The sequence below is a fragment of the Vipera ursinii genome (assembly GCF_947247035.1).
Source record: "Vipera ursinii genome assembly, chromosome: 2".
Taxonomy (NCBI): Eukaryota; Metazoa; Chordata; class Lepidosauria; order Squamata; family Viperidae; genus Vipera; species Vipera ursinii.
Window position 1 is genome coordinate 216736363 of NC_139513.1, and position 22589 is coordinate 216758951.

At 44.4% G+C, this 22589-nt stretch overlaps 1 protein-coding gene across 1 annotated transcript in view; it reads right to left on the reverse strand.

Moving 5' to 3' along the window:
- CNTLN (centlein) overlaps positions 1 to 22589 on the reverse strand; it is a gene marked incomplete at both ends in the record, with an annotated part of 202506 nt that overhangs the window by 9397 nt on the left and 170520 nt on the right. Inside the window, 2 exons of the mRNA XM_083353493.1 lie at positions 2837 to 2914; positions 4378 to 4575. Of these exons, the coding sequence (XP_083209619.1) occupies positions 2837 to 2914; positions 4378 to 4575 (276 nt within the window). The remainder of the gene's footprint in view (positions 1 to 2836; positions 2915 to 4377; positions 4576 to 22589) is intronic.

The following is a 22589-nucleotide window of genomic DNA, read 5'->3' on the forward strand; positions in this document are numbered from 1 at the left end:
AAAGGTTGTCACATAGGAGAGGATGTGGATTTTTCTTCTATTGCTCCAGAACAAACAGATTGAAACTGCAAGGAAGTAGAATCATAGTAAACAAGAGGAGGAACTTCCCAACTATATAAATAAAAATATTACCTGACAAAGAGGTAATTTCTCCATTGGAGGTTTCAAAACATAGGGTAAGAAGTAATCCTTCAAAGATATTCTACTTGAGCAGGAGATTGGAGTAGATCATCTTTCCAATGTTAAGGTTCTAATTAAAGATCACTACATCAGCATCAATGTTACCCCTAATAAGTTCTGTCTTGGACTCCAAATCTTATTTAGCATTAGCCATTGTAAATACTGGTGACAACTGAGTAGTAATACAGAGGAACGTTAGAGCACTGTGACAAATCTGTATGCTAACCAAGTAAGGAGAAGTATTTGCTCCTGATACATTTGCTCCTAATGGATTTGCTCCAAGCATTTGCTCCAAATCTCGACCACAATTCAGAGTAATCAGGTTTACGTGTGAATCAACTCTAGAATGCAATTGTACAATTGTTATTTCCAGTTGAAGTCACATTAACAAAATTTGTTGACACTTCTTTAGCAAAAAATATTTTGATAATAAATATCAGCCGTAACGTAAGAGTCAACTCTAAAATTTTTAAACACGTGTTCTATCCTCATCTGGCTGAGTAAAAACAGGTTTTCTGCTAATCGCCGCTGGTTATTCATAATTCCTCAGCAGAAACGACGTTGATGCTATCAGCGCACGAAGTATCAGGATGTTTGTTTGTCATGAGCATATTTTAAAAGCACTTGCCTTCCAAAGCCGACCGCCCCATTAACAAAATGAAAATGAAAATGAAAAAACACATTACAGTCGACAGAAGTTTGAAAATCCAGTTTATGTGTGTTGTCAGCCATCTTGAAACAAAAGCTGCCTCACTACGACTAGAAAAGCAGGCTCTCACCTGCCAATAAGCTGCCCTTGATCACTTACAAGAGGGGTGCCTCCCAGCAGACTGTGTGTGTATTAAAAAAAAAAGACTTGAAAGAGAAGAAAAAGTATCACACAGGTCACAGCGGCGGTCTCCCTGGACCCCTCAGGGATTTCAACTAGTCTCAGCCTTGTCATCCTCTATGCAGCTTTCCACTCTGCCCAGAAAATGTCGATAGGAAAATGTTTGAGGGGCCTCTGGTGGAAATTTTTTCATTCTTTCTGCATTGACAGGATGCCAAATCAATATTTACTTCCCACTAACAAGCTGCTTGAGGTCTCAGTAGAAAATATTGTAGAGAATGCGGGAAGACATGGTAATAAACAGCTGTCTGGCTGTGAGGAAAACATGAATTGACTGGAAACAAGTCCATAGTAAAAGGTCACTGAAACTCATGAACTCCTCAGGTGTCCATATCAACTACTAACTTTAAAGGCACATAATAAAAAAAAATCTCTTTTTTCCAAAGATGGATGAGAGGATGGATCCTTTTCTCTCCACCAAGGATACAGATGAGCTCAATAATTTAATTAATACATTTGCCAAGTTGTATGCCTGTATCCCTCGATGTTTTAGTTTCTATCTGTAAAATCAGCTCAAACAAATATAGTGCTAACCTGTCCTCCATCTCACTCAAAACCTCTCAGACTATCAGGAAAAAAAAATGCTTACAAAATAGACTTGAATTTGGAGTATTTTTTTAAATTGAAAAACAAAACAAACAAACAAGAAAAAAGCATTTTAATAATTTGAATAAAGATAATTTACAAATTAGTTTAAACAAGTCTGATACTCATTCATCAAATTTGTACCTGCACTTCTCATATTAGTGTGAATTCTTTCGAGGGCTCCAAAAACTTTTTTTAACTCATTCTCTTTTTCCCTAGCTTTGGGATGGCTAGCCAATGGATCTTGGGTTGCACCTGACTGCTGTTACTGTTTTTCCAGTTCCTCTCCACTTCAGTTCCTTTGCCTTCCTGGATAAGGAAGGCAAGACGCCCTCGTGGCAAGTATTCTTCTGATTCGCAAACAAGGGGTGATCGAAGAGAAAACTAATGGCCTTTGAGTAGTGCTGTTGGCTTACCCAGGCCATGTCTTTCCCAGACATTTTTTTATTGGAAAATGGCAAACCCATGTCAGAGATTATGGCCTTATTATGGTTTCTGAGCTCCTAGCAAAAGTGGGCACCTGCCAGATGAAATGGAAAATGTTTTCAACTAGGCATCCATCTTTGGAAATGTTTCCTAAACAGATAGGAGCTTCTTCCATCAGAAAATAGTACATCTCTCAAAAGATACTTGCAGTTAACACCCATGTCCTGTGACAATTTTCCATTTCTTAACAAAATGAGAACCTACCAATAGGGAAAGGAGCAGAATGAGAAACTCTCGAACGCCTTGGGCCTGGCCACCATTAAATTCTCTGTTACAAGAGCTCAGGATCTCTTCAACCAACATGAGTCCAACATGAGTGATGATGTCGTTCAGAGTATTCCCCCACCCAAGTAGCTTAATTACAGTGGAGAAAATTATCCCTTCCAACTTTCAAACTGAACAAATGGGCCATCACTGTCATTAATCACAGCCATTTTTATTTTTATTTTTTGACCAAGAGGGAGATAGAGCTTCTTTCATTAAATAATAGGCCTCAGGAGGTTATTTAAGTGAAGGCCTCTCTGATCTACTCCCTAAAGCAGCTGTTCAGTGTAAGGTGCTTCAAAGCCCTTTGTGAAACTTCTAATAGAGTAAGTACTAAATTATTTGCATGGGGTCTATTAAATAAGTATCTGTCAACATGAACGATACAAACCACAGTCAGGGTTATAATTGTTAAAAGTCAATGTTGAGTACCTGTCCTTCCAGAAGTTTTTGTAAATAGCCCAGCCATTCTTTGTCACTTTCATATTCCATTTTCATCTGTTCTGTTTCCTAAAAATTAAAAGAAATCCCTGTAAAATTGTCTATTATGCTACAGTGAAGTTGGTATTAACACCACTTGACCAGAAGAACCCCCTATGGCTAGCTCAGGAATTCTGGGAGTTGAAGTCCACGAGTCATAAAAGAGCCAAGGTTGCCTACCCCTGCCCTATCTGATAGCAGCAATTCTTAAAAAATGGAGAAAAAGCAGGAAAAGGAAAAATCTCTTTTCCTGAAAATTTCTGGACTGTTTCCCCCCCCCCCAGGGCTGTCCTATAGTCTCAGCTTGATTTTAACTCCCCAACCGATGAAGCTCAACCATTCTGTATTTTTTTTTAGCAATTACAAACCAGCAGCCATCTAATTTAATTGCAAAATGAAGGGTGTTCAGAGTTTCGGCACTTTTAACATATAAAAAACCACGACTTTCTGCAGTGAGGTTGCAGATTCATCCATAGTGTATTCGGTAACAATGCAAAAAGTTGCCAGTGCAGATTTTTAGAACATTTTTTCCAACTTCCTAACCTAGCTTTAAGATTTCCTGGTGATCTCCCTTCCAACCATGCCTGACTCCACTTAGTTTTTAAAGATCAAACTAAAATTAGCTTGTTACTGCCACCTAGCTGGAACTAAAGCACAAGAAAATAGAAGTTAAAATTGCTTAAAGTAGATGTAGGCAGAACGTAGGCTAAGATTTATAGATCCATGATTTGTAATGGACGAGTTTTGTTTTCTAATTCATTGCTGTATAACAATAGCAAATTTTTTGACCCAGTTTCCTAATTATACTGCTGAAAATGAGGAAACTTAGGGGAAAGCAAATTTTTGTGTGGAAGGACTGTAAGGTCAATTAATTTATTCAGGCACTCAAAACAAATTCCTGGGCTCAAAAGTATTTAATTCTAAGTGTATGTTTTTTGCACCTTTTTCCAGGTCAATGAAACTTGAAGCTGTAGCAAAAAATTCAATAGACTGTGTAAGTCTGAACTGCCTATCCCTGTCTTAAGAGATCAAAATTAGATTTAGTGAGCAGTAGGGCTCACAATAGTATCAAAAAATGCTTCATTGATATCCCACATTTAGATAGCAGTGGAGGCCTGACTGACTTAAGATATGGGGAGTGATTTTTAACGATCCCTATAAAGGGAATTTATCAATAAGAGGCAGATGGCAATAAATACTTATTTTGGCAGCATATGGAACTTTGAAAGTTCAGTGGCTAAAATAACAGGAGAATTGAGATCTAAGAATGGATATTAGCTCAATACTAGCAAGATAAAAAGAAATAAGAAAATGAGATTCTTATTTAAGTAAACTAAGGACAACATCAGATAAATTGATTGATTACATATAAAAAAGTAAAGCAAGTCTAAAGGAATTTGATATTTCCTAACCCACTGATCTGTAAGAACCTATGGCACTCTGCACAAAAGAAAGATTTGAAATTAATTCTTAGACAAATTAGTATAACTTACCTCATCATTTACAACACCAAGAATCTCATCTAAATCAGTTTTTGAAATATTAAGGATTGATGCTGCCAAGGACTGAGCCCGGTGAATGGATTCTTTGGAAATGTTACCACCAGATTTTTTATCTTCTTGTATTTTTTTAGTACATCTGATTCGGGTTCGCATCTCTTTTACGTTATTCTGTAACTCAGTCGCCAAGCTCTGTGAAGATAAAAATAAGTAAAAGTATTTATGATTAATTACCTACTTTCAACACATTTCAGCCTACACATTTGGGAAAATAAACAATCCAGCAAAATACAGTTATAGTTCAAGTCAAACAAAATAGGCTAGAAATGCTATATCTATATATGCTATATAGACGCTATATCATTTATGTTTGTTTATGTATATATATACATGGGATAATCTGAATATATCAAGGCATGTCTAATAATATTTTCTCTTGTTTATCAGTTGATAAACAAATTAATACATTTTAAAATTAAGTAACTAATTGCGAAAAAACATGTTTTTTTTAAAAAAAATTAAAATATTCCAAACTTCCAATTAAGAATTCTCAGAGGCTGCTACAGTAGTAAATTTGCCACTATTTTAAGACCTGTTTTGATCTAGATCAGTGGTTCTCAATTTTGTTTTCCCCTCTGAGCCACTTAAAGTTTCTGGTCTTAGTAGACACCTAGGATTTTTTTGTTCATTCTCCAAATCAATGGGCATGCATTATTCATACTGTAATAACTTTAGTGTATTAATGAAATTATGGGCCCTAAGTTAGAATGCTAAACAGGTATCTCTAACTGGTCTTTTTAGAGGAAAAATTAGTAGAACACATCAGTGTCATACTGTGAAAAATTAGTAGGCCAGGGACTTGTTGGTTAAAGCAGCCCAGCTCTGTATAAAACTACCTCAATTTTCACCATCAGAACTCTTTCCTCAGAAAATTTACAGATCCGTGTGTGTGTGTGTGTGTGTGTGTGTGTGTGTGTGTGTGTGTTTTAACAACCCTATAATCCCTTGCATCGGGGTGGAGTCAGGATGAATGGAGCTTGAATGTTTACTTGCCGCATGCCCTTCCTGACAACTATGCGGAGTTCACAGCAGACACTTTCTCTTTGCGCCCAGAGAGATATTCTGGCGATACCTAGGATTGAACTTACAGCCTCCTGATTGTGAGGTGAAAGCTCCACCTTGAGGCCACCATACCGCTCTTAGAGCCAAAGATATATATATTCCTGATTATTTCATAAGATATCAGTGAAACATCTGAATAATAGAGGTGTTCATTAATTGCGAAACATACACTTTTTGTTTTACAGTTAGAATGTAAGATATCTAACTGGAATATTACAGGTTGGCTGTACTTCAACAGTTACAGTGACTAAATTGTTATGTTGGCAGAAAATATGTAAAATATTGTATATTCTGGTCATATGTAAAAAAATGGGAACTAAGGCCAAGGCTGTTGTTTCCTTATGTTACATTTCAAAGGTATAAAAGTCGACAGGCATATATCGTAATTTATTCTGACTGCTACCTGTTACCCAAATTGCACATAAACTGATAATTTTAAACACCTTTTGGAAAATATTCTCACCAACTAAAAAAAAAAAAGCTTGTTCAAGCAAGGTTTTTTTTGTTTTTGTTTTTGTTTTGCCCAAGCCTAACAAACAAGCAACATGCTGTGTCTGATATTTTATTTGCAAACAGAGATGGTTATGGATTGAAAGAAAAAAGGATGCTAATGCATAATGGCATTAAATGCTTAGTGGAATGAATAATGAATAATATTAACTACAATAGCAAACCAACAGTGATAACAATAGCCACAACGTACTGCTAATTATCCAGGCCCTGCAAAAAAAAGCATTTGACAATGCCAATATCCATGAGTGACTCAAAGTATTAGATTGAGGCAGCATAAGAGAGTAAATAAATAAATAAATAAATAAATAAATATAAATGCCTCTGAAAACAAATCCACAACATATGAATCAAACAATTTTCACTTTTAAATGCAGTCTGAGGTTCATAAAAAAGAAATGAGAGGTCCCTCTCTTGCACAGGCACTGAGAGAGAGCAAAGATTTAACGTTGGGCACTAGTGAACAAATCATTTCATTTCATTTCATTTTATTAAATTTATATGCCGCCCTTCTCCCTGAGGACTCAGGGCATCTCACAACAATAAAAATTAAAAAACATAGAGTAAAAAATTTAAAAGAGAATTAAACAATAAATGCAAAATTACAAAACTATTTAACCCAATAAAAAGCCTAATTAAAAATCGTAGTCAGTCCAGGCCTGCTTGTTGGAACAACCACATCTTCAGGTCAAGGCGGAAGGACCGAAGGTCAGGGGCCGTCCGCAGCTCTGGAAGCAACTCATTCCAGAGGGTTGGCGTGCCCACAGAGAAGGTTCTCCCCCTGGGGGTCACCAGCTGGCATTGCCTGGCCGACGGAACCCTGAGGAGGCCGACTCTGTGGTAGCGAACCAGGCGATGGGAGGTTGACAATGGCAGCAGGTGGTCTCGCAAGTACCCCAGGCCTAAGCCATCTAGGGCTTTAAAGGTTATTACCAGCACCTTGAAGTGCACTCGGAGACCAACCGGAAGCCAATGCAGCTCGCGCAGGAGTGGTGTAACATGGGAGTACTGAGATACTCCCATAGGCACCTGCGCGGCCGCATTTTGCACCAGCTGAAGCCTCCGGGTGCTCTTCAAGGGCAGCCCCATGTAAAGAACATTGCAGTAATCCAGGTGAGAAGTGACGAGGGCGTGGGTAACCGTGCATAGGGCATCTCGGTCCAAAAAGAGGCGCAACTGGCGCACTAGGCGAACCTGTGCGAAGGACCCCTGGTCACAGCCGTTAGATGATCTTCCAAATTAAGTCGTGAATCCAGGAGGACACCCAAGTTGTGAGCCCTTTCTGAGGGGGGCAATACCTCCCCCCATCAAGAGATGGAACTTGTTGGACAATACGAGATGCCGGTATCCACAGCCACTCAGTCTTGGAGGGGTTAAGCCTGAGCCTGTTCCTTCCCATCCAGACCCGCACCGCCTCCAGGCACTGGGACATCACGTCAAGGGCATCACTGGGTTGGCTCGGGGTGGAGATGAACAACTGGGTATCATCCGCATATTGGTGATACCTCACCCCAAAGCCACGGATGATCTCACCCAGCGGCTTCATATAGATGTTAAACAGGAGGGGGGAAAGAACCAACCCCTGAGGCACCCACAAGTGAGGGGCCTCGGGGTAGATCTCTGTCCCCCTGCCAATACAAATTGCGAGCGGCCCGAGAGGTAGGAGGAGAACCACCGTAAAACAGTGCCTCCCACTCCCAACCCCTCGAGCCGTTGCAGCAGGATACCATGGTCGATGGTATCAAAAGCCGCTGAGAGGTCAAGTAGGACCAGGACAGAGGAACAACCCCTGTCCCGGGCCTGCCAGAGATCATCCACCAGTGCGACCAATGCCGTTTCCGTGCTGTAGCCGGGTCTGAAACTGGACTGGTACGGGTCCAGATAGTCTGCTTCATCCAGGAATTGCGGGAGCTGACGCACCACAACACTCTCAACAACCTTTGCTACAAAGCGAAGGTTGGAGACAGGACAATAGTTATTCAAGGAGGCCGGGTCCAGAGCAGTCTTCTTGAGAAGGGGCCTCACCATCGCCTCTTTTAAGGCAAAGGGGAAGACACCCTCCATCAAAGAAGCATTGACAACTGCCTGGAGCCAGCCCCCTGTCACCTCCCAGGCGGCCAAAACCAGCCAGGAGGGGCATGGGTCCAGTAAACAAGTTGTAGTGCTCAGTCTACGCATGATCCTGTCCACATCATCCAGAGTCACAGGGTCAAACTCACCCCAAATGGTATGATCAAGACCTGCCCTCTCCACTCCGCTGGATTCCGCCCAGTCAGAGTCCAAGCCAGTCCGGATCTGAGCAATTTTGTCCTGCAGATACTGTACAAATTCCTTAGCCCTAACCTGCAAGGGGTCATCCCTCGTTCCCTGATTAAACAGGGAGCAGGTCACTCTAAACAGGGAGGCTGGGCGGTTATCTGCGGACGCAATGAGAGCGGAAAAGTAAACACGCTTTGCTGCTTCCATCGCCACTAAGACTTAAGATACGTTCTTAGCTGTGTTCGATCAGATTTGGATCCGCTGGACCTCCAACAGCTCTCTAGGCGTCTTTTCTGGCGCTTCATCTCCCAGAGCTCCTCGGTAAACCAGGGGGCCACCCGGGGTCTGCGCTGCGTCAGAGGCCGCAAAGGCACAACTCAATCCAAGGCCCCAGCAGCAGCCCTCTCCCAGGCTTCTACTAGGGCCTCGGCAGAGTCGTGGGCAAGGGAAGCAGGAAATGTCCCAAGCTCCGTCTGGAAACTTTCAGGGTCCATCCGGCGCCTGGGGCGGAACCACCTGGTCGGTTCCACCTCCCAGCGGCAGGGGGTGGCATACTGAGAGTCTAGCTGGAAAAGAAAATGATCGGACCATGACAGGGGTTGGATGATTAAATCCCCCCTACCCAGATCATTAATCCACTGCCCAGAGATAAAAACCAGGTCGAGTGTATGCACTCCATTATGGGTCGGGTCCTGAATTATTTGAGTCAGGTCCATGGGCGTCATGGAAGCCATGAACTCCCGGGCCCACTCAGACGCCTCACCCATAGAAGGCAGATTGAAATCCCCCAGAACTATAAGCCTGGGGAACTTAATCGCCAACCCAGACAAGACGTCGAGAAGCTTGGGCAGGACCGATGACACACAGCTGGGAGACAGGTACGTAATCAATAGACCCAACTGAACTCCAGGACCCCACTTCAAAAGGAGAGACTCACACCTGCCTATCTGAGGGACAGTGGCCACTTGCGGACCAAGACTCTCCCTAATAACCTCCACCCCCCCGCCCCTGCCCTGGGCCTGTGGCTGGTGAAGCACCCAGAAACCTGGTGGGCATAATTCCAAGAGAGGGACACCCCCCTCTTGGCCCAACCAGGTCTCCGTGATGCAAGCCAGGTCCACGTTCTCCTCCTCAATAAGATCCTATATGAGGGGAGCCTTGTTCACCACGGTCCTGGCGTTGATATAGACCAACCTGAGCCCAGGTTCCTGTAATCCTATGCCCCCGGGGGAGCGAGAAGAGAAATGAGAGCAGGAACAGGCCACCGCTTGAAGAAAGCGGTGGCCCGTTCCCCAATTACGATAAAGCCCTCTGCTCCCACACTCTCTGCCCCTCCCAATCATTGTCGGGATAGAAAGACCCTCCTCACTCGGAGCTGCATCCATTCCCAAACCCCTACTCCCCCCCGCGACCATCCGACGGTCTGGACTGTTGTCTGGGTCGAACTCCCCCAAGTTCATTCCGGATCCCTTGGACCTCCCCCCTCCCGGATCCCCTTAAAATGTTGTTTAAAAATCTTAGTAAAAATTCCGTCAGGTTCCTCTTTGCGGCATGCCATCTCTCAAGGTCCCACAACCCATCATCAAGGAAGATCTTCCATAAAACAGATGGACGCTCCTGCGAGAGGGGAGAATCTCGCAGCGAGTAAAGTTCTGCTGCAGTGTACGCTGGCATAAAAAAGGGAAACAGTAACATCAGACAATGAAGGGTGCCAGCAGATGGAATCAATAAAAAGTTCAGTCAGCCTGTGGCAGATCCCAAAGCCAAAATCGTGGTAACGATCACCAGCGGGGACAGCGGAAGCCATAATAAAGGTGGCCAGGGGGTAGCCCGATGACAGTAACGGCAGCCCATCGCGGCGGACCCAAAACAACGGGTTCAGCCACAACGGCAAGAACAGCTGTAGCCAGCAAAAAAAGGGGGGAGGAGGCGAGCACAACAGCAGGCACCATGGCAACAGCAACAGCAGGCACCACAGCCACAGCAATAGCGCCACCAGGTCCACAGCATCCGTAGAGCCAAGCTCGCTGAGTGGCGGAGGGGGGGAAGCCACGATATCAAAAGCCCCTTTCCCTGACCCCCCCCCGCCACAGCCCAGGTCCCATAGCAAAATGTACAAGCAGCGTTTGGCTCCGGTTCCAGTTCATTTGACTCAACTCCGTTCGACTCAGCTCAGCAAAGAACAGTCGAGTCAGTCAGCCCCGCCCAGCTGCTGGCGTCTTCTCACCAGTGTGTGTGTTTGGATGGCCGGCTTCTCCTCCTCCGTCCTCTGCCATTTGCAGGCATATCCCGACAGGGGAGGGTGCTAACGCTCCACCGATAGTTCATCTGACTGGATGGGGACCAAATGATGGTAAAAAAAGTCCCATGGCCACCCAACAAAGCCGAAATCTGTTCCTCCCTAGGAACTCAGAAACAGCAGACAGACATCATGGTCATGCGCAGTGCAGATTTCAACAGGTTATTGATTTTTCTTGTGAAAGTGCGGTAGTCTTCTCCCAGACAAGGATGTCAGACTTGGGCCCAAGGAGAATCTTTTGTTACTGTTGAGGACCTGGCTGCTGCTGCTGTTGTACAGATACACTAGATCAGGGGTAGGTAACCTCGGCATAGCTGACTCAGGAATTCTGGGAGTTAAAGTCCATGAGTCATAAAAGAGCTGAGGTTGCCTACCCCTGCACTAGACGATCCCATCTCTTTCTGATGGATCTGGTCAGTTTTCCTCTCTTCAATCTGGGCCAATTCCACAATGAGGCATGTCCCTAACAATGTTTGCCTTTACTACTGGGTCATATAAGCTGAGAATCACAAATGGTCATCAGCCAGTTCAGCAGTTACATGGTTTTAGTGTGGAAGGAGGCTACTCAGGCTTCTTGGAATCAAACTTATTCTGCAATTGCCCCAATGCCTTTTCTAGGAAAGAACCAAGAGCATATTCTAGTTTTGTCACAAAGAAAAATGGCAATACCACAGAAAGTACGAGTCTCAGGGGTCTAGAAGTGTATGTTCAATTGTTTGTTCGCATCAGGTTCAACCTCTTTATTCTCAAATATATTTTCTTGCACATGCTCATTAGTTCTGATTTTAGATGGTTAGTCCATTGTAGGAATCCTGTTCCTGTGTCTGGCTGTCAAAACCAGGACTGCTCTCTTATTTAAATGCCTGTTGTTCCATCTCGGCATTCAACTTCTCCCTGTATTACTTTATCCAATCAAAACTACCAGCACAACACAAAATATGTCATGTTCCAACTTCAAAATCAAACTCTAGGAATGCATATGTTCCTTTTGAGCTTGGAATCTTTGAAATGGTTCTAAAGATGAATTGTCTTATACACAATTATGAATAAAGGGAAAGTTCATGGCAGTTTAAACGCTGGTAAAAATTTTACTGTTTGGTTTGAAATTCTGGGGATTTGCAATGTCCTATTTAGGCAACTCTCTGACTATCTGTAGGTGGCCAGAACCTTTATCACACACATATCTGCAGGCAAAGAATCATCAAAGCCCTTGTACAGCATTACAGTCAATAAAGCCCCATCCTGAAGATAAAAGGGACTAAGCCTTCCAGTGGGTTTTTTTAAGTCCACGCCATCAATGCCATGGTAATTTTCATATCTGAAGTAAAAAAAACTGATTTAGGATTTGCCACACAAGAATAAAGAGATACAGCTAGTCCACGACATACAACCACAACTGAGATCAGAATTTCTGTTGCTAAGCAAGGGGGTCGTTAAGTAAATCACGTGGCATCCCCAACTGACTTTGCTTGTTGGAAGCCAGCTGAGAAGGTCGTGAACGTTGACAACATGACCATGGGACGTTACAACCATAAAAAATGCCAGTTGCCAAGACCCAGAATTTTGATCATGTGACCATAGGCATGATGCAACAGTCATCAATGTGAGGACTGGTCATAAGTTACTTTTTTCAGTGTCGCTGTAATTTTTACGGTTGCTAAATGAATGGTTTTAAGTCAAGGATTACCTGTACAGAACCCTCTAAATCTTGCTGTATCTATGGCACTAAGGTCTTAAGCACTTCTAACTGACTCTGGCCCATCGATGAACAGAACTATAATTACTCAAAGTCCACTGGTTTCCCCAACCCCTGTACCAGGATTTCATGGTAACTTAAATTTTCCTCAATGCTCTTTACCAATAATAACACAAGAGGACTATTAATAGCCAAAAGTTTGTTAATGTTGGTAACAAAGATTAAATGAAGTTTTTACTATAAAAGCTTACATGTTTTAGATTAGCATAATCAAATTTCTCACCAAAGTACTATGGAAAATAAAATTCCCCTTGTGACTTCCTATGAACCCAATTTTTCTAAAGCATCTAATATGCTCATAGATGAGCATGAAGGAAAATGATCAGCTTCACCCTATTAATTACTATAGATTTATAGAGATTATATCTGAATTACACAGTCATACTTAGTTTGTGACCATTAGGATGCAAGAAAAACAAAGCAGTATCTGTCACATGAAAGCAATGAATTAGCTATAGAGCAAATCATCTGACTAAAAACAAACCAGTCATTAACAAATAATCTGGAACATGAATAACAAGTTAATATGTAGAAAGGCACATTTCATCATCTGACTAAAAGTTAATATGAATTTTACATTGATGAAGATAAAACTTTAAAATAATTTTGCAAAGCTGAAAGACATAACATTTTTGGTTATGGTTTTATTTTTATTTTTTGGAAAGTGTGAAAATTGTAACAGAACGCCTAAGTCTTTACAAGTAATAGATGTAAATTTAAAGTGATAATTTTATGACATGCTAAAGCAAAGATAATTTAAAAGAAGCCACAGCTATGGTGACTTCAAAGATCTTGATTTTGAAAAAGTGGAAGAATTTTTACAGGAATCATAGAATTGGAAAAGTATCACTTAAGCTACTTAATCCAGCTTCTGTTAGTGCAGGAATTCAAACTAAAGAACCTACAACTGTCCAAATTCTGACTGCAAGAAAAGGTAAGCTAATAAACAAATTACACATAAAACTAGCACTGTTTCCAAATAAGAAGGCAGTAAAAATGAAAAGCACCATCATCAATGTATATTTTTCCTACATTTTAATAACAATTTGTTATTCGTATCTAGATGAGGCCCCATTGTATATTTTAACTCTTCAAAATAATCAGACACAGAAAATAGCTATTGGAAATTTGAAAAGTAATTTCTACATAAGCAGATCAGTCATACTTTATTTGTGAAAAACATGGTTTAAATATTATTGGGTATGTGTAGTTTAATGGAGAGAAGGGTGAGGGGTGACATGATAGTGTTCCAATATCTCAGGGGCTGCCACAAAGAAAAGGGAGCCAAGCTATTCTCCAAAGCACCTGAAGGCAGGACAAGAAGCAATGGATGGAAACTAGTCAAGGAGAGAAGCAACCTAGAACTAAGGAGAAACTTGCTGATAGTTAGAACAACTAACCAGTGGAACAACCTGCCTCCAGAAGCTGTGAATGCTCCAACACTGGAGGTTTTTAAGAAGAGACTGGACAGCCATTTGCCTGAAATGGTATAGGGTTTCCTGCCTGAGCAGGGGGTTGGACTAGATGACCTCCAAGGTCCCTTCCAACTTTATATATATTATATTATATTAATTGAACTACAAAGAATGATTTGATTTTATAGCAAGGATTTGGTCTTTAAACTATTTACTTTGAAGTTGCTGCCCCAAGGCAAAGTTAAAAAATTTATTGTTATCAGGATCATAAGGTAGCATCTTGGCAGACAAGATTCTAAATCCCCATCAAAGGAAATTATTCTGGTGTACCTGAAGAAATTGAGCACCTGAAGAATCTGAGTGACAGTTTTATGAACAAAATAGATGAACCACAGGGGAGAAAGAAAACAATGCAAATAAATCACAATATATTACTTTAACTGCAAGAGTATTAGAATTGGAACCACTTCTGTGTTCTTCTACTGATAGTCAATTATCTGTTTTAATAAGCTGCTGGGCCATTTATAATGTAAAGTTCAGGCAATCTAGCTCCTCTTTCACATGTGTTTTAACATTATCCAAATGCCTTATATCAAATTGTCCACTTTGTTCTAGAAAAGGTTGGTTACTCAAGAACACGTCTTGATTCTTATTTTGATTGTATAATGACTGATGAAGCAAGTGACTAACTTTAGCCAGTGATGGACGATGGCCATCAACCTGAAGTAATATAGTTTCCATATATTACAACCTTGTCTTACAGTCAGTCATTTGGCAAGCTGTTTCCTGTAAAGTTTGATGATTTTTAACCCACGAAAGTAAAGCCAAAACTTCTCCTTAAAACCATCAAGCTTGTCAAACTGCACCCAGCTCTTTGAAAAGAAAAAGAAATGCTAAAGGCAGCCAACACTTTTCTTTTTGGAATTGAGGGTACAGTGGGCAGGTTGTTGTTTTTTTAACCACAAAGCCAGCTCCAGCCCTCTAGCCCCGTCCAGGAGCATAAGAAAAGAGACATTTTAAGTTGCTGCAGCTGAGCAGCTGTCGAAGAATCCAGTCAAACTCACTTCAATCATTACAATTCAAAATGTATGATTATATTTTCAGTCTAACAGATATTCAGTGTCACCATCCAGACCTCTTGATTCAATTTGCCTAAATCCCACATGTAGAGTGATTCTGATGGAGAATTAATTTAATCAGAAAAATCTACCGGGGCTGTTCCTTAAAAAAAAAAGCCTTAGTGTATACTTTGTTTCCAAGGAAGCCGGTGAATAGAATATTCAGTAAAGCTTTTTTTTCTTCCTTCTTTTCTTTTCTTTTCTTTTTTTTAAAAAAGCAAGTTTTTGCAACAGCATGGAGAAAAGGGATCGGATGATTCTTTCAATGCAAATTTTCTAAAACGAGGGAAGTGTTTACATTTTAAAACATTTAATTTTCTTTCCTAGCTTATGAAAGTCCGCATATAGTAAACTATAGTTATTGTTGTTGTCTTCAAGTCAGTTTCTGGTTTCAGATGACTGCCTACATTAGTTCGTGCAGTTTTCTTAGCAAGGTTTTTGGTTTGCCCTTGCCTCTTTCTAAGGACTGAGAGAGAGTGACTGGCCCAAAGCCGCCCAACTGGCTTTGTGCCTAATACAGGACCAGACTCAGGACCTCCTACCTAGTCTGTAGCTTTAACCACTATAAAAATTGGTTCTTGTAATAAACTAACTCATAGTTTAAAAGTGAATGCAAACGGATTTTACAAGATTTACGTGTGTGTGTGTGTGTGTGTGTGTGTGTAAAAGTAGGACAAACTTTTCTATCTTCACTCTGAAATATTTCCTGTTAAAATAAGAAATGGCAGTTCCTGAGAAATCATACAGCAAACTATCTGCAGAAGTCCAACCGTGTCTATTCTTTCAAATGATTACTATTCACAGAATTCACATAATCCAAAGTTAGGAATTAAACACAGAACTGCATCCCTAAAACTCTTTTGTTTGGTAATTGAAGTAACAGCCATTAGGTTTTTTTTTAGCAACTGTGCTGTACTCTTCAATGTCTAACGTTATTAGAGACAGTTACAGAGGCCTTAAATTTTTATAAACGCTACAAATAACGGCTGGCATTCGGTGATTTCTAGCAGTAAAATAAAAGCTCCAATGGAAGAGACAAATTTCCCCTCCTCTCTTTGTCTCCCGTTTACTTCAAAATATTTTCTCTAAAAATCAACTATAGTAAACTTTACTTAATACATATATATTTCATTGATCCTTAATTATAAACTCTGTCAAAGCTGATATAGGAAAGAAAAGGCAAAGTAAGTGGGACTCAGCTAAAAGCCGATGACCAGAGTGGAACAGCGAGGTGGTGAGTAGACCAGCAATACTTTGCAATTCTTCTTTGGATAAGCAGCACTCACAAGCGTTCCAGACAGTTTCTCTTCACGAAGAGACTCTGATGGGTGTAATGTTCTGGGAGAAGAGGGAATAGCCATCTTGCTCAAACCATGGCCAGATGCCTTCCAAAGGATACTAGATTTCCTTGCCTCCTTTTCTAACAACAAGTCGGAAAACGTGGATCAGTTTCCTTCAATCCTTAGCAAAAGAAGTTTTAAATACAAATTTAAGCCTTTTTTCCCCTAATAAACAGCACAAAAAGTGCTGTTTAAAACACTTAGATTCACTTTCTAACACAGAATGAAGCAACATATTTTAATACTGGGCAAACTGAAGGATATTTTTGAAAAAAGAACCCAGAAGTTGCGCGTCTGCTTCTATAAATAGTGTTTATAAGATGCTGCGGAAGAAGATTGAGTTTGCATGACAAGATTGAGACTGATCTAAGTGGATTTAAAAATGTCAAGCTACAATTATGATATGGAAAATGTTCTAGTTTATTATTTGAAAGAACTAAAAATTAAAACTGTTAAAAGTAAAAGAAAGGAATATAAAGTTAATTTGGTCAAAGACAAAATAGCTTTGTTGTTATCTCTGATAACCCTTACTGGACTTTTGCTGATCAGGGTTGAAATGATTTAATTTTTAATTTAATTTAATTTATTAATATTTCTATACCGCCCTTCTCCCGAAGGACTCAGGGCGGTGTACAGGGCAAGAATAAAACACAGAGTTACAAAAATTAAAAGGTAATTAAATACCGTATATACTTGAGTATAAGCCGAATTTTTCAGCCCACTTTTTGGGCTGAAAAATTCCACTTCGGCTTATACTCCAGTCAACAAAAAAAACTTACCGAGGACTTGTGCGCGGCCGAGGCTTTGGTGCTTCCGGGATCGCCCGCACCTCTCCCAAGCCACCGCCGTCCGAGACCTGCCGAAGTTTGGGGAGGTTTGGGGAGGTGCGCGCGCACCTCCCCAAACTCCGCGCCTTGCCTGCCTGCTTCTTTCCGCAGCGGAAAGAAGCAGGCAGGCAGGGCGCGGAGGAACGGAGACTTGCCGACGTTTGGGGAGGTTTGGGCGTCTCCCCAAACCTCGGCAGGTCTCCGTTCCTCCGCGCAGACCTGCCGACCTTTGGGGAGGTTTGGGCGCTTCCCCAAACCTCCCCAGGTCTCCGTTCCTGTTTGGGGAGGTTTGGGCGCCTCCCCAAACCTCCCCAAACCTCGGCAGGTCTCCGTTCCTGTTTGGGGAGGTTTGGGCGCCTCCCCAAACCTCCCCAAACCTCGGCAGGTCTCCGTTCCTCCGCGCAGACCTGCCGACCTTTGGGGAGGTTTGGGCGCCTCCCCAAACGTCCCCAAACCTCGGCAGGTCTCCGTTCCTCCGCGCAGACCTGCCGACCTTTGGGGAGGTTTGGGCGCCTCCCCAAACGTCCCCAAACCTCGGCAGGTCTCCCTTCCTGTTTGGGGAGCTTTGGGCGCCTCCCCAAACCTCCCCAAACCTCGGCAGGTCTCCGTTCCTCCGCGCAGACCTGCCGACCTTTGGGGAGGTTTGGGCGCCTCCCCAAACCTCCCCAAACCTCGGCAGGTCTCCGTTCCTGTTTGGGGAGGTTTGGGCGCCTCCCCAAACCTCCCCAAACCTCGGCAGGTCTCCGTTCCTCCGCGCAGACCTGCCGACCTTTGGGGAGGTTTGGGCGCCTCCCCAAACGTCCCCAAACCTCGGCAGGTCTCCGTTCCTGTTTGGGGAGGTTTGGGCGCCTCCCCAAACGTCCCCAAACCTCGGCAGGTCTCCGTTCCTCCGCGCAGACCTGCCGACCTTTGGGGAGGTTTGGGCGCCTCCCCAAACCTCCCCAAACCTCGGCAGGTCTCCGTTCTTCCTGCCGACCTTTGGGGAGGTTTGGGCGCCTCCCCAAACGTCCCCAAACCTCGGCAGGTCTCCGTTCCTCCGCGCAGACCTGCCGACCTTTGGGGAGGTTTGGGCGCCTCCCCAAACCTCCCCAAACCTCGGCAGGTCTCCGTTCTTCCTGCCGACCTTTGGGGAGGTTTGGGCGCCTCCCCAAACCTCCCCAAACCTCGGCAGGTCTGCGCGGAGGAACGGAGACCTGCCGAGGTTTGGGGAGGTTTGGGGAGGTGCCCAAACCTCCCCAAACAGGAACGGAGACCTGCCGAGGTTTGGGGACGTTTGGGGAGGCGCCCAAACCTCCCCAAAGGTCGCCAGGTCTGCGCGGAGGAACGGAGACCTGCCGAGGTTTGGGGAGGTTTGGGGAGGCGCCCAAACCTCCCCAAACAGGAACGGAGACCTGCCGAGGTTTGGGGAGGTTTGGGGAGGCGCCCAAACCTCCCCAAAGGTCGGCAGGTCTGCGCGGAGGAACGGAGACCTGCCGAGGTTTGGGGACGTTTGGGGAGGCGCCCAAACCTCCCCAAACAGGAACGGAGACCTGCCGAGGTTTGGGGACGTTTGGGGAGGCGCCCAAACCTCCCCAAAGGTCGGCAGGTCTGCGCGGAGGAACGGAGACCTGCCGAGGTTTGGGGACGTTTAGGGAGGCGCCCAAACCTCCCCAAACAGGAACGGAGACCTGCCGAGGTTTGGGGACGTTTGGGGAGGCGCCCAAACCTCCCCAAAGGTCGGCAGGTCTGCGCGGAGGAACGGAGAGCTGCCGAGGTTTGGGGAGGTTTGGGGAGGCGCCCAAACCTCCCCAAACAGGAACGGAGACCTGCCGAGGTTTGGGGACGTTTGGGGAGGCGCCCAAACCTCCCCAAAGGTCGGCAGGTCTGCGCGGAGGAACGGAGACCTGCCGAGGTTTGGGGACGTTTGGGGAGGCGCCCAAACCTCCCCAAACAGGAACGGAGACCTGCCGAGGTTTGGGGACGTTTGGGGAGGCGCCCAAACCTCCCCAAAGGTCGGCAGGTCTGCGCGGAGGAACGGAGACCTGCCGAGGTTTGGGGAGGTTTGGGGAGGCGCCCAAACCTCCCCAAACAGGAACGGAGACCTGCCGAGGTTTGGGGAGGTTTGGGGAGGCGCCCAAACCTCCCCAAACGTCGGCAGGTCTGCGCGGAGGAACGGAGACCTGCCGAGGTTTGGGGAGGTTTGGGGAGGTTTGGGGAGGCGCCCAAACCTCCCCAAACAGGAACGGAGACCTGCCGAGGTTTGGGGACGTTTGGGGAGGCGCCCAAACCTCCCCAAAGGTCGGCAGGTCTGCGCGGAGGAACGGAGACCTGCCGAGGTTTGGGGACGTTTGGGGAGGCGCCCAAACCTCCCCAAACAGGAACGGAGACCTGCCGAGGTTTGGGGACGTTTGGGGAGGCGCCCAAACCTCCCCAAAGGTCGGCAGGTCTGCGCGGAGGAACGGAGACCTGCCGAGGTTTGGGGAGGTTTGGGGAGGCGCCCAAACCTCCCCAAACAGGAACGGAGACCTGCCGAGGTTTGGGGAGGTTTGGGGAGGCGCCCAAACCTCCCCAAACGTCGGCAGGTCTGCGCGGAGGAACGGAGACCTGCCGAGGTTTGGGGACGTTTGGGGAGGCGCCCAAACCTCCCCAAACAGGAACGGAGACCTGCCGAGGTTTGGGGACGTTTGGGGAGGCGCCCAAACCTCCCCAAAGGTCGGCAGGTCTGCGCGGAGGAACGGAGACCTGCCGAGGTTTGGGGAGGTTTGGGGAGGCACCCAAACCTCCCCAAACAGGAACGGAGACCTGCCGAGGTTTGGGGAGGTTTGGGGAGGCGCCCAAACCTCCCCAAAGGTCGGCAGGTCTGCGCGGAGGAACGGAGACCTGCAGAGGTTTGGGGAGGTTTGGGGAGGCGCCCAAACCTCCCCAAAGGTCGGCAGGAGGAACGGAGACCTGCCGAGGTTTGGGGAGGCGCCCAAACCTCCCCAAAGGTCGGCAGGTCTGCGCGGAGGAACGGAGACCTGCCGAGGTTTGGGGAGGCGCCCAAACCTCCCCAAAGGTCGGCAGGAGGAACGGAGACCTGCCGAGGTTTGGGGAGGTTTGGGGAGGCGCCCAAACCTCCCCAAAGGTCGGCAGGAGGAACGGAGACCTGCCGACGAGCCGCGGCTACACAGGGTATTCCTGTGTATTCAGGCTTGCAAAATGGCGGATCGAGCCTCTGCTGGCGGCAGAGGCTTGCAGAACGGCGGATCGGCTTATACTCGAGTCAATAACTTTTTCCAGTTTTTGGGGGTGAAATTGGGGGTCTCGGCTTATACTCGAGTCGGCTTATACTCAAGTATATACGGTACATGCCCATAAAAACAGTTGATACATAATAAAAACCCCAATAAAATGATAGTAAAAATCCCACCAATCCCCCCTCAGGCCAGGCCGGCTTGTTCGAACAAGTATGTTTTCAGATCGCGGCGAAAGGAGCGAAGATCGGGCGCTGTCCGGAGCTCAACCGGTAACTGGTTCCATAGCTCCGGGGTGCCCACAGAGAAAGATCTCCCCCTGGGGGCCACCAATCTACATTCTCTGACCGGTGGCACCCTGAGGAGGCCCTCTCTGTGGGAACGCACAGGGCGGAGGGAAGTTGATGCCGGCATTAAGTACTTGTTTATAGATAACAGATGGAATATGGGATATTATTGTTGTTATTTTAAGAGCAGATGATAAGCTACTAAAATTGTTTATACTTGTGATGAAGGGGAAAGCAATCTTTTTTTATATTTCTTTTTCTTACTATATTCTTATTTTTTCTTTCTTATTTTCATTTTCTGTTCCCTTCTTTCCTTTTAATTTTTTAAAGTTTGCATTATTTTTTTAACAAAATTACTATTAACACCCTCCCACCCCTGATATAATAGGTGGACACATTATGTTCTACTTGTAGCCTCTAGAAAATTTTAAGATTTTTTTTAATAATAAGTAAAATAGATTTCTAATTACTCCAAACAGACTGAATATACTTTTTCTTAAAAAACAGAACAAAATCTGATCAAATAAAAACAAAACAGAAGATAGTCTTCTGGTGAAGTTTTTAACCTGCTTCTGCTGGAAAAATGTTGCCTACTACTTCCCTCCGCCCTGTGCGTTCCCACAGAGAGGGACTCCTCAGGGTGCCACCGGTCAGAGAATGTAGATTGGTGGCCCCCAGGGGGAGATCTTTCTCTGTGGGCGCCCCAGAGCTATGGAACCAGTTACCGGTTGAGCTCCGGACAGCGCCCGATCTTCACTCCTTTCGCCGCGATCTGAAAACATACCTGTTCGAACAAGCCGGCCTGGCCTGAGGGGGGATTGGTGGGGTTTTTACTATCATTTTATTGGGGTTTTTATTAATGTATCAACTGTTTTTATGGGCATGTATTTAATTACCTTTTAATTTTTGTAACTCTGTGTTTTATTCTTGCCCTGTACACCGCCCTGAGTCCTTCGGGAGAAGGGCGGTATAGAAATATTAATAAATTAAATTAAATTAAATAGATATAATTTATCTGAATGTAGATAATTTTTTTAAAAGCTCATGACAAGAGATCTCTGAATGAAACTTTTAACAAACAGCTCTTGAAAAAGGCTTACTTGAATTATCATCACAAATGTCATTACTTAATGACAAATCCATTTTTTGTTTTTCATTCCAACAATTCTTAACTGTCCTTTTTGTGAAAACATAACCTGACATGCATATAGGTTTTTTTTGCAGATGTACACAGTACTTAAAAATAACTCAAAGCTGAAGATGTGAAGGTTTGACAGGACAATATTGAAAGGGAGATCAGTCAAAAGAAAGAGAAAGACAAGATGGACAACCCCTTATCTCAGGGGTGTCAAACTTGGCGACCTGCAGGCTGGATGCGTCACGCAGAAGCCACACCACCCCAGCTCCAGCAAGGGGAAAAAGTCATGATATGTCGTGACGCGTCATGTGACGCTGAGAGTTTGACACCCCTGCCTTATCTAGTAAGTTGGGAAAAGTCACTTGACTTGGAGGAAGATGGTCAGGTACATGGTGCATAATTACCACACAGAAAAAAATAAGCAGTAAGGACATTGCAAAGAAAATGTATAACTAGGATGCACACACATGTATCCTCTATATGTGTGTGTTCAAGCATACAATGCAACATTCAGGCATGTACATATTAAAGTCTGTATCACACAAAGCCTCTCTAGGTCAGCTTTCCAAAACCTAGTGCTCTCCAGAGTAACTGGAAATAATCCCTAGAATTCCCAGTCAGCATGGACAAGTGCTGGTCTAAGTCATTTCTTTTAAATAAAGGTAAAGATAAACGTTTTCCTTATTGAGATATATCCAACACTAGGAGGCAGTGCTCATCTCCATTTCTTAGCCCAGGGAGCTAGCATTGTCCCGTTCCGTGGACATGTGGACAGAATTACTATATGCTGAGGCACATGGAATGCTGTTACTTTCCCAAAGAAGCCGTATCTATTTATCTACTCGCATTTGCATGCTGTCAAACTGCTAGGTTGGCAGGAGCTGGGACAAGGAACGGGAGCTCATCCCGTCATGCGATGCTCT